This window comes from Amphiprion ocellaris, chromosome 21 (assembly GCF_022539595.1).
Source record: "Amphiprion ocellaris isolate individual 3 ecotype Okinawa chromosome 21, ASM2253959v1, whole genome shotgun sequence".
Taxonomy (NCBI): Eukaryota; Metazoa; Chordata; class Actinopteri; family Pomacentridae; genus Amphiprion; species Amphiprion ocellaris.
Genome location: NC_072786.1, coordinates 20,438,183 through 20,451,272, shown reverse-complemented (window position 1 = coordinate 20,451,272; position 13,090 = coordinate 20,438,183). Strand labels below are relative to the sequence as shown.

Sequence of the window (13,090 nt, the reverse complement as noted above, 5' to 3'; positions counted from 1 at the left end):
GATCTGGTTTTCATTAAGCTTTGTTAAGTTACATAAGAAGAGGAGATGTGAATACACCAATCAGGCATAACACTATGACCACCTACATAATATTGTGTTGGTCTCCTCTATGCTACTAAAATTCTTCTGACCCAGTGGGTCATGGACTGAGGACCTCTGGGGATGTCCTGTAGCACCAGGATGGTGGTAGTGAATTCTGTGGGTCCTGTGGGTTACAGGGTGGGATCTACCTAGATCAGGCTGATCCTGTTACATCCCACAGATGCTCAATATTATTTGGATATGGGGAGTGTAGAACCCAGGACAACACCTTAGCTCTGTTGTGTTTCCTTGGTCACTCCTGAGCAGTTTTTGTGGTGTGTTGGGGTGCATTGTCCTGCTAAGGGTGACAACTGGTATCAAGTACTGCTGTTGCCATGGGGGGTTGGGGGTTGCTTGAGCTGCAATGTTTAGGTGGGTGGTACATGTCAAACATCCACATGAATGTCAGAACTCAAGGTTTCCCAGGAGAACATTGCATTATAACAAGATTATCGATGTTATTCACTTCACCTGTCAGTGGTCGTAATGTTGTGGCTGATCGGTGTATCTTGATGTGCTGTGCCAGTAGTTCTGCTTGCAATTGTTTATGGAGCACAGAGAACAAGCAGAAGAACAAGAAACTCAATTATCTCTCCTTCCTATCGTGACAAAGAGGAAACAGTGACTTGAAAGAGCTGCCATGCATTCAGAGAGAAACTTAGAATCAACTAGAAATTTGAAAGGGTCTTGCCGATGTGGGCCTGTGGGGTGACGGTCATAATTAGAGCAGGTATAATCTGAGAGGTAGATCAAACATTGAGTCACATGGGACAGTATGCGTGAACACAGAATGAATCCCATTACACAGTTCGTTGAAAGCATCAAAATGTGTCCAGATTTGCTTTAGTGATCAGAGGCTATCTTTATTTATTCTTGTATTAATTAGCCATTTATGTTTAATAAATCCTCATACTGTATTTTGACAGTTAGTGTTCCTCTATTAAGCCTTGCCCAAATGAAGGTGCCTCAGTCTGAATTTTGTGGTGGAGCTTGTGTTTGCCCCAGATGTGGATTTACATGACACACATGGAATGCTAATGCTATCTCCATCCTGCTGCTGATGGCCAGGCAATTTAATTGCTTTGAAAAAAGTCTAAAAAATGTTATCCATAATTTCGTATTTATCATAATAGCCTCTGGCAGAGAGAGGGGAAAAAAACGGAAACACGGTTTTTCCCGCCCTTTGCCCTCGTTAGAACCCTCAGCGCTGCTCCTGCATCTCCTGATTATAAAGGGAGCCTACCTTGGTGCGCAACTTCATTAAAATCTATTTAAATCAACTTCAACGACAAAGTGCTCCTTCTTAAAGCATGTGTATGAACAGATGTCTCTGGGAACATCATTAGAGGGTAGAAATATGAGTGTGTGTGTGTGTGTGTGTGTGTGTGTGTGTGTGTGTGTGTGTGTGTGTGTGTGTTTGTGTGTGTGTGTGTGTGTGTGTGTTTGTGGATAACAAGCTCCTTCACAAGTGTCAACACCCCAACGAATTGCGTCCATGCTACTGTAATGTGCCTGACAGGCTCAACTACTGCTTTGCCTCTGCCTTGATCCAGTTGTTTTGCTCCTGAGTTCAGCGGGCGTGTTCTCACTACAAAGTGGCCCTGGGTACCCTGAAGGTAGACACACTGTCTGGGTCTCAGTAAATACGTCCCCCACAGGGAGAGGCCTTCAAATAACACTACAGAGCTCTGCCTGCTAAATCACCCATTAACGGAAAACAATCCTTTGAACTTTGCTCAACCTCCACACTCTAAACATGTGTGCATTTGCTGAGAATGATGCCTCAAATGAGATCTTGGCTTATTTGAGCCCCTTCTTTCCAGCAGTGCATTCCCAAGCAGTAATGCGCACTAACTCAAAGTCAGAATGTGGTTTGACTGCAGGCTAAATGCTCACGGTGGGGTGGGAGTGTGGAGGGGATTCTGTGATGCACTAAAAAGTATGACACACATATTGAATTAGTTTCTACTGCCATGTTGTGTGTTGGAATCAGGAATGTTGTAGTAACTTTGTAATAATATTTATTGAGCTTGTTTGCATACCCAAAAAAATGAGTGACAGTGAGCCAGTGGCCCATATTGGCACACATAGCATGTCCTTCAAATCTGTGGTGTATTTTACTTGAGGTTAACAATGAAATGATTTAAGGAACACATACAATTTCAATTTTTTTGGTTAATATTGGGATTGAATTTCAGTTTTTATTAGTAAAAATAATCTTTAGGTCTGTGTTGGAACCTGATTAGTAAACTTGATTTTCGGTCCTCCAGGAAATAAAGTAATGTAAAAGTAATGCCAACTCAGCATCACATCCCACCTCTGTTTAACAGTAGTACAAGATCTTACTTGTAAATTAAATTTACGGGAAATAGATCCATAGGTTTTTGTTGTGTCATATCATTTTACAGCGAAATTGATCTAAACTAACCTACATTTAACAGTGTTTGATGCTGATATCTGATGAATGACCTGCTGTTCTGCTGCTGACTGTTCTGAATTTTAATTGCCTCAGAAAATGTCCACAATAGCTTCACTGTGACCTGTGACCACACTGACATGAGATGGTTACCTAGAACATATATTGAGAGCAAGCTCCACTGCTCTATGCGTTTTAAACAGCAAAAAGAACATTTTCACAGCAATTTATTCCCTCAGCAATGTATGTTTTTAATGTAAACCATCTTTGACTAAGCTAGAATAATGGCATGCAGAAAGCAAATAAAAACAGATGAGCTAAAAGTTTATGTATTATTTGGCCCAATAGCTGCTAGTTGCCATACAGCTTGTTAAGAGAAATCTTGCTATATCAGTTTATAATTAATCAGTTTTTGAGAATTTAAAATTGCAGTTTTTTTCAAATTACGATTTCTGATTTAAAATAAGTCCTACCAAACTTGTTTTCTTTTTTTTTTTTTTTCTTTCAGATCTCTGCTTGTCCACTTGGAGAATGGCTACTTTGGCAAAGGCCTCGACCAGTTCTGTTCACATTTGCACCTCTACAACATGTATGTGGACAACATCTATAATGCCAACAAAGCACTTGGGGTAGGTACACCATACTTCTACATGGCTACCATAACTCTGTGTGACACTCTGTGTTACACTTAACAGCATTTGATTAATTAGACTTTAACAAACCCTGTGAAGAATTTGTGCAGTGTTTATTGTGTTTTTAGTCTAATGACTCAAAACAGGACTGCAAATGTGTCATTGATTATTGGATTCTTTGTTGCTAGCACAGTTTGTTCCATCACTTTCACTTTTACTGTTGAAGAAATCAGAAATCAACTGAGGTTAGTTATTTGAACACTTTGACCAGCTCCTACCAATTTAGTTTGAGTCAGTTATTGCATTATTTTGCATTATGCATCACTTGTTATATTTACTAGTCTTCTGTAAATGACAGTATTGCATGTATACCACCGCGATCTCTGGCACTGAGAGTGGAATGTGTGAAAGCAACCGTGAAGAACATTAATTTAAAAGTGACTGAGGCTTGAATGACAGAATGCCGTTACTTTAACGGACTGATGAATCCGGCAATATTCCATGTCCCAAGTATGAAAGAGGCTTCAGCGATGTCAGTACTACCAAAGTACATAGCCAGTGGTAATGCAGTGCATCTCAGCAACAATGAGGTGGCTTATGTGAGCAACCAATACAATATGGTGACCGTGCTCTACAAGGAGTTGACAGGTGGGACAGATACACAGCATTAAACTTTTTGGGATTTAGTCAGTGCACTGTTTTTCTGCTTGGCCTGTACAGTATATTTACACGTAACACAATTAATTCTCATAATGCTGGGCGAGACGCGGCGAATATTAGGATCGGTTCATATTCTAACGTCCGACGGGGGGACCATTCGTGCGACGGAGCGGGGGAATCCGAATGTTCGAATCTCAAAATGAATATCCGGATACCACCGTCACGACCGAATATTCGGATATTCGGGTCCAGCCCTACTGATGATACCCAGCTCCTCCTGTCATTTCCCTACGACGACCACATGGTCTCTGCCCGGATTTCATCATGCCTTCAACTCAACCTCTTAGCTCCTTGTCATCCCAGCCAGTCCCTCTATGCAACAAGAAATCAACATCCAGCTTGAATCAACCCAACTCAAACCCACAAAGTCTGCCAGAAACCTGAGTGTCATGATCGATGACCAACTAACCTTCAAGGCTCATGTGGCCTCCTTTGCTCGGTCACACTGATTCGTCCTGTACAACATCAGGAAGATCAGACCTTTCGTGTCTGAACATGCAGCACAATTCCTGGTCCAGGCTCTTGTAATATCACCATCAACTACTGTAACTCCTTACTAGCAGGCCTCCCTTCATGTACGATCAAACCTCTGCAGTTGATCCAGAATGCAGCGGCACATCTGGTTTTCAACCAGTCAAAAACAGCACGTCACTCCGCTGTTCAGATCACTTCACTGGCTTCCAGTTGCTGCCTGCATAAAATTCAAAACTCTGAGACTTGCATTCAAAGCTAGAATGAAAACAGCTCCCTCCTACCTGAACTCTCTCATTCAGGTCTACACTCCCCCCTGCTCACTATGCTCGGCCAACAAAAGGCTCCTGATACAACAGGGCTGGTCCATAACTTAACTCTTCTCTGAACACATTTGCACTTGACAGACTGCCAAAAAAAAAAATAAAAATCCTATTCCACTACCTGTAGACCCCGTGGTCCGATTATTACACCTGAACTTGTTTTATGGCTCTTATCCAGGTTGTTTTCTCTTGACTAGATCCTTGCTTGTGTTGTATCAACTCTCAGATGTAAGTTGCTTTGGATAAAAGTGTCTGCTAAATGAAATTGTAGAATTGTAGCGTGAGGTTGCCAGGTGATAATAAGGTGTCTGGCAACTGTCACTATAACAGGAGACACTACACAGAGGTTATGGGTGGAAGGACACGTTGTTTTTTGTCCATAAATCGAAAATGTGATGCCTCCTAAGCTGTTTACTAATCAGTTTCTAATGAAAGTGTTGGGAGGTATATTTACAGACTTTGAACAAATCGAGGCTGCTGCAAGTCATAACCTATGTCATCAGTGGCAAGGATCCTAGTTTAGAGGAACAGAATCATGAGATCTGATTTGACTTGTTAAATCATACATCCTCTTTTGTGGATTGACCTGCTGCAAGTGACCAGCAGAGATGTCCTGTTCCTAGATTTGTCCTGATGTTACAGAAACAATATTGCCGTAAATAAGAGTAGGGATGTGTCTGCAGAACATTGACTAATTGCATTGACTATGGGCAAAGCCCTGCAAGTGTATATTGATGCCCCTGCAAATTGACTAAACAGGAGAGCATGTTGTTGTTGTCACAGCAGACAGCAGGAACTGACTCTGTGCCTTAATGAGAGCAATCTACGACCAACATTGGTCTGATTATGTTTTAAAACCAAATTAGCGTTGTATCTGGAAAATGTACTGAAAATGCATTTTGAAAATAAGGAAAGTATAGTATTATTTGGCATGTAACAGTTGGATGAAAATTCTGTTATTGCTAGAGAGCCCATGTTAAACTTTTCCTGTTTCATATTCCTTTAGTGTGTTATATATAGTTTTATGTGCATGTTAAAGGTCTGCAAAGTTATAAAAGCCAGAGTTAGTTATTTTCTTCTAAAGCAGTAAAAGAACAAACTGTCATTGTGTACCTAGCATTTTACCGAGGACGTCCTCCTTTCCTTCATGAATTTGTTGGCTCTCTAATTTTCTGACAGTTGCATGATTGGGTTTAAGTCAGAACTTTGCGGAGACCAGTGTAAAACCTTAATTTTGGCCTGATTTAGCAATTTCATTACTGCTTTTCATGTCCTTTCGGCTCATGATTTTGAATTTTCCTGAAGAATGTGGAGGTAAAACCCTCTTCTTCATTATTCCATTTACAATGCACCAGTTCCACTGGTATCAAACAGCCCAAGAGCAGAATACCACCACCCTATGCCATAAATTGTAACTTTTACTTTTAATTTTAGTTGTACATCTCCCACCATCTTTGCAACTTTATAAAATTAATTGCCCTTTAGGCTTGTTTAAAATTCTTCTTCTTCTTCTTCTTGTTATTTAAAGTCTACTTTTTTACAAGCTTAGAAATGCAACCCTGTTTTCATCTTGTGACAGTGCATTTCCACCTTACCCAGGAGGGTAAGCTGGGGGGTACTTTAAAAAGTACAATATTTGCCTCACAGATGTAGTGGATTTGAAGCGTAGTTGTAGCTTGTACATGTGCAAACAACAGTAATTGAGTGAATTTACTTTGTTCCATTACACCACTGGACAGACCATGTTGTAGTCCTCAGAGGTGGCTGGATTGTGAGTCAAGTTAAGCCTGTTGCTGCTAGAGAGAATTTCAGTAGCACAGAAAGGTCATTATTGCTACCAACTTTCCCAACACAATGATTCTATGTGACTAACACTTTGCTACCAAGGCCACGATGAATCAAAATGTATCTTGATAAAGAAATCAAAAAGACGGAAAAATAAATATGTTTGACATTTACTCGTGATTATGGTACCATGTTTCATAAAATTATTTGAAGCACTGTGAGTTGGAAAACCATGGAGTTGTTTTACTATCATACCTGCTTAATGCATGTTTAAATATTGGTTATAATTATTTTTTCTAATGAAGTATGCCACTGACTAGCACCTTACTCACCATTTTAAAGCTCTTATTGGTGCCAATCACTGGAAAAAAAATCAGCCTCTTAGGGTAAAAAAAAAAAAAAAAGTTTTTATAGTTGGTGGAATATTAGAATAGAAAAAACATTGACATTTTTGACCAAACTGGCACCATCATATAGTTAGTTTGCATTGTTCTTTCAAAGCAGGGTTGTACCATTGAAGACCATATGTGCATAGCAATGACCATACAACATGTCAGGACTCTAGCTACATTATTTTTCAAGTTATGGCACTTCAAACATTGCTCTACACAAAAACTGACATTACCTTAAAAAACCTCACTCAAAAACTAATGTTATCATTGACCCCAGATTTTACACATGGTCAACTCAATCAGTAGTCACCTCGAAAAAAAACAACAACTGTGTTGCACTGAAGGTAGTCAGACGTTGGGCATTCAATGAATAGAGGCGGAAGTACCCTATTGGGTGTTGTTGCTATTATTAGTATACTACCTCAACTTAATCAGTGATTCTTTCAAGTTGATGAAGATAATTGTTTTTTTTTTTTATAATATCTGACTCTGCTGCCACTTGCATAACAGCGAGCTAAACAGCTGCATGTGAGCTGCAAACACAACAGCTGACATCTGAAACTAAGTGGCATGCACTAATAGGTATATTTGAATGCATGAGCAACGTTTAGTTTGACAGTTGATCTAAATGACAACATAAAGATTACTATTATTTAAATATCAACACATATTCATGGTGACATGATTTGCAAATGCATATTTACTGACATCTCTCCCCCTCTACCTTCCCACACCTCAGTTGGAAATGCAACATAATGAGTGACTACAAAATGATTTAGGGTTTTTCGGGCAGTGTGTGCTCCTAGAAGGTGACATGAGATTCAGGGGTCAGCAGTGGTTGTGACATGTCTGCCTCTGGTTCTGTAAGCTGCATGCAGATGCCTAAAAATAATATATCTCACACTCAATCCACACATGTATGCAATCCATTTGATTGTTATGCTTCTGCTGCTAAGGTTCTAGTCAGAATCCTAGTAAAACAAGGTGTAATAAATATGAAGTGTAGTCTAGCCCGAGCATACTGTATACTAGACATTTTATTTAAGTATTTTATTAGTATTTTTAACACAGGAAGAGCATTCAGGAGGAGGGAACAAGGGAAATCTGGTATTTAAGTCCTGTTTGGCTTTAATTTCTGCCAGATAGCGCAGGTAGTTTCAGTAATATATGTGCTTGTCTGAAGTCTTTCGATAATATAAAACCAAATTCTGACAACATACAGGGCCTGTAAAAAGTACTTACCTCCTTGCAAGTTTTCCCCTTTTACTGGTTTTCAGCATTGAATCATGGCCATGATAGTTAGTTGTTTTTTAGTGAAACTGGTTCCTACAAGGTAATATCAATCCAATAAAAACAGAAGCCTTAAAATAAGTGACTGTATAAATATTCACCCCCTTCAAGTCAGTAATTAGTAGATAGATACCCATTCTTTGCATGACTGCTCAGGGTCTGACGGGTTGCACGGTAATCATGAGTGACCAGCGATGTTCACGTGAAGACACAAATTCTCAATTGATTTGGGCTCTGACTTAGACAGACTTTATTAATCTCCAGAGGGAAATTCTTTTAACTTGGCCATTCCAGAACATTCACATTGTTGTCATGTCGCTAATGTGGTGCACTCTTGTCAAGATTTAATATGAGGTTTCTTTCAACAGGGCCTTTTGCTTTGCCACTTTTCCATAAAGCTTTGACTAATGAAGAACAGGCAAGAGTTGGCCAGCTCAAGGCAGATTTATGCATGTGCCACATTCCTTTCAATTTTTGAGGATGGACTGTACTTCAGGAGATTTTCAGTGACCAACATTGTCTTGTGTCCATCCTCTGTCTATCCTCTAACTTCTTCATTGAGTTGCTTGGAGTGTTCATTTGTCTTTGTGGCATTGTTAGGAGTACTGATTCACCAGTGATTGGCCTTTTCAGATACAGCTGTCTTTATACTACAATCAGTTAAAACATTCACTGCTCTCAGATGATCTCCATTTCACTAATTCTGTAATTTCAAGCACCAGTTGGCAGTACCCGTTGTGTTGAATTAGGTGAGTCACCTTAAAGGGAGTGCTACTGTATGCAATCACTTTTATATTTTTAATTAATTGGCATTACTGTGTCGATAGTCTTTTTTGTAAATTCTTGTCTAAAAAAAAATAAAGTGATGAAATTGACCATGATTCAGTGCTAGAAAGTAATAAAAGGGGAAATCCTTTCTGCATGTCAGAAATTTAAATTATGTAAGTTGTTATTGTAAATGTGCCTGTGTGGTTTTGAGAATAACCTCTGTGTCTTTTGTGTTTTCTTAGATCCAGTTGAAGAAAAACAAGGCCTTCAGACGCTTCAAAAAACTACAGGAAGCCCGACCAGAGTTCAATAACCATAAACTGGAGGAGTTACTTCAACTCCCCATTCATCGAATTGATCAGTAAGATTTCTACATTTGAAATAAATTAAAAGGCTAGATGTTGCTTTCTTTTCCTCTGGCTTCACTAACTAATCTTAACAAACTAGGTCTGTATGAGAGGCTTTTATTGTGGTATACTATCTGAAGATATTGACACAGGCCTAAAATTGTAAACCACTGCAGAAGATTGTTGCAGAAATGTAAAGACCTTGGAGATTTTTCATAGAAATATTGGAGAAATTTTTTTATTTTTATGGAATTGAAGAGATTCTGGTTTTATTTTTCTGCTTTTGTAAGTTTATTCTGACTACAGAATACATATTTTCTTGTAGGCTACACGGTGGCTTGGTGAATAGCACTGTTCCCTCACATCTAGAAGATTCTTGGTTTGCGAGTTTGTATGTTCTCCTGTTCCTGCATGGGTTCTTACCGGGTTCTCTGGCGTCCTCCCCCATCCCAAAAACATGCTGAAGTTAATTGATGATTCTATATTATGCGTAGGTGTGAATGTGAGTGTGATTGTTTGTCTCTATATGTAGTCTTGTGATAGACTGGTGACCTGTCCTGGGTGTCCCCTGTCTTCACCGTTAGTCAGCTGGGATAGACTCCAGCCACCCATGACCCAAATGAGGATTAAGCAATGTATAGATGATGGATGGATGTTTTGTGGTTGATGGTCACATTTTTTAGTCCGAAAGGCTGAACGCCTTCATGTAACAAATAACAAAGTAAAAATTATACAATGACTGAGCAGCCTTGGCGGAGTAACGTGCTCTCTGAGTGGTTTTCTTTTTTTTTTTTTTTTTTTTTTATCAAAAGATGTTCATCTGCTGGTGCCCTCTGTAACTTATGAATGTGCAGACAATTAAATCAGGTCCATTTACCAGTCCCTCCAGAACTGTTTTTCGAGATTGTTGTGGCCGAAAATGCCTGATTTCGCGGCAGTTTTTCCAAAAAAATTGTGATGTGAGTTGCAATGTTTTAAGCTTATTTGTTGCGATGAAATTGCAGGAGACAGCGACAATTGCTAAAAAGTTGCATCGCAGTATCTGCAGCAGCCAGATACTGGTTTAACATGAAGTGGTTGGTAGACTTAAGACACTAAATGAAAATTTACTATTGAATGAATCACATTTGGACACATCTGTCAGTGGCTTGAAAAGTTAATTTCACTTCCTGGCACACACATATTCACACACGCGATCACGACTTGTCACGTCAATTAACAAGAAAATCACTCAGAGAGTGCAGTACTCCATCTAGACTGTTCATTACCTGACCTTGCACTGAACACAGGCGTGTGTTATGCATGTGTACATACCGAATCACGTGACGTAAATATGTAGCGGGCGGCGGGAACACCCCCACAATTTAATCAATTGTTCCTTGTATTGTTTCCGATATGTCCACAGTGGTGGATTTGTAGTAGGATTGCAATGATGTGATAGTCAGCAGGCCGCTGATAGCATTCACTTGTTGCCATGGTTACTGTGCCGCTATCAGACACCGTGCCGCTTCTCAATGGGAAATCCTTAACAAATCCGTGGATCCAGACTTTAAGCTGCATAACTGCCAAAATCTAATCACTTGGTCATTGTCATTTCTGACCTTCCCTGAAAATTTCATCCAAATCCTTTAGTCCGATTTTGAGTAATGTTGGTAACAGAGGAATGATTTACGTATGCCGATAGTCACATAACTCCACCGTGTTCCTTGGTGGAATAATTAATCTAACTTCCCTTCATTCTTTCAGTGCTCCAACAGATCTGGATGCAACAGTTTCCATCACGGTGATTTGTCTGGTCTGTGGTCCGCTCATTTCAGCCATTCTCCTAATATGTTTCGTGGTAGAAAAGTGTTTATCAATCGATGATTTATTTATTTTTTTGTACTCCACCACAATATTGCACGGGTGTAAAACTGTTTACTTTCGCTTTAGTGAAGAACATCAGGGAATTGTTTTGCACAGTCTTCAGCAGTATTTTTTGTTGGTAAATGAGAGACATTAGAATGGTACATGTCCGCATCTTCAAACCAAAAACAAGGAAGTGAATTTGATGACGTACGTGCATTACGTTTGCTCTGGGGACTGCTATGATTGGTGGAACGCATGGGAAGCTGGCCAAAGTTGCGGAAAAGTTGCGGTGATTGGACAAAATTGCAAGGTCATGCAGAATTCGTGGAGATTGGATGAATTCGCGCTTTCGCAACATCATGAATTCCTGGAGGGACTGATTTACCACTATCACTATGGATTGTGTCAGTGTGTATCTGTACACACACAATGCTACAGCACTTCTGAAAGGGAGACACTGATTGCATGTAGAATAATTGCAGATTTTTATGTATCGATTAATATTGTGATTAACAAGACAAATGATAAGTAAAAGCGAAATCACCCTTCAAGCTTCATATTGTTTCTGTAGTTTCCAAACATGAAAATGAGACTAAAGCAAAATCCCACAAAAACAGTGGTGTAGATTGCACACTGCTTTTAAGTGGACAAATTAATTTTGATGTAATTCCACCCAGTGCATCTAGCATTGTGTAGTTTATGATTTATGCTGTTATTGTGCTTTCATGTCGACAAACTTAGTTTTCCCTGCGAATGTCCGGCTACAGCAAGAGCAGTATATACTATACATAAGGCACCTTTGCAGTGCCCCAGTGAGCCATTCCTGTCAGAAACTGGAACTGTGCTGGTACAAAGTTGTCTAAATTATCTTTCTTTTCAAAAAATTCATTTCTACTTAATTTTTTTGTTACCAAAGGACATACTTAGGGAGCTGACACATGACATTCCTAACAGAATTGTCCCTGATCCCTGTTATTATAATGACACGAGCCTTGCATTAGCTTGTTACTCTCATCACTCTCTGTCTCACACACCAATATAGGATGATGATTTAAAAAGGAAAAAGAAGTGAAAAAAAGTGCAGATGATCAATTCACACTGGCACTCCAAATTAGTAATACTGTCAATGATTGCAATCTAGAACCCTGTACTAGAAACTCCAAAAAATAGCAAAAGAAAAACAAGTATACAGCAGAGACCATGACAGCTTCTACTACTAGGACAGTCAGTGCAAGGAGTGTCACCAGTTTTAAATAAATTTTCCAACAATAATATTAACTAAGTTCCATTTGTACTGCCGTGGCTTTTCAGCGACCTAACCTGCTATTCAGCAGTTCAGTGAAATACTTTAGTTTTATGCTGTAATTATAAAGAAAAGACTAACTGGAATGTTTGTAGAGGGGCTGTGCTGCTCTTGTTCCACCATAGACAGCTGTGTTGTAGATGGGTCACAGATTTCATGCTTGAGTTCCATTTTTGCTGTTTAGTTGTTTTCCCTTCACTAGCTTCTTGCTGCATTGTACATTGTATAGTCTCTGTGACAGATGTAATTATTAAGTACCAAGCTGTCCAGAAACTGTCAAAATCTCTTTTGTTAAGCACCAGTTTTTCTTGGCTGTAATTGTATGCGGTCACAATTTTGCTTGTTAATTAGTGAACAAGTGGAGAAATGCACTGAAACATGTTTTCCAAAGTAGCAGATATTGTGACATTAGTTTATTAAGTAGCTAGCTTGTATCTCAGTTAGACCCCTTTTCATCTTCTTTACCGATATCTTCACTAATCCTGTTCTGACAATACTAATGTAGAACCCTGGAATGTAGTTTTGGAGGAAATGGAAAATGATAGGGATGCATTTATCCAACCTTTTTTCCCCAAATTAATACATCAGCAGATATTAATTGCCAGTGCTGAGTTTTAGTCCAACCCTTCTTATTTCCAGTCCCTCCAGGATTTTGCGGGCGTTCTTCGAGATTGTTGCGGCCTAAAATGCCTGAATTCGCGGCAGCTTTTCTGA

General features: G+C 39.4%; 1 protein-coding gene across 4 annotated transcripts in view; it reads left to right on the top strand.

Annotated features, from left to right (window-relative positions):
• The window catches only part of arhgef39 (Rho guanine nucleotide exchange factor (GEF) 39), a 71,460-nt gene that overhangs the window by 13,335 nt on the left and 45,035 nt on the right, over positions 1-13,090 (top strand). For all 4 annotated transcript variants that reach the window (XM_035941837.2, XM_055006272.1, XM_035941836.2 and 1 more), the window contains exons 4-5: positions 3,006-3,126; positions 9,121-9,239. In XM_035941837.2, the coding sequence (XP_035797730.1) occupies positions 3,006-3,126; positions 9,121-9,239 (240 nt within the window). The remainder of the gene's footprint in view (positions 1-3,005; positions 3,127-9,120; positions 9,240-13,090) is intronic.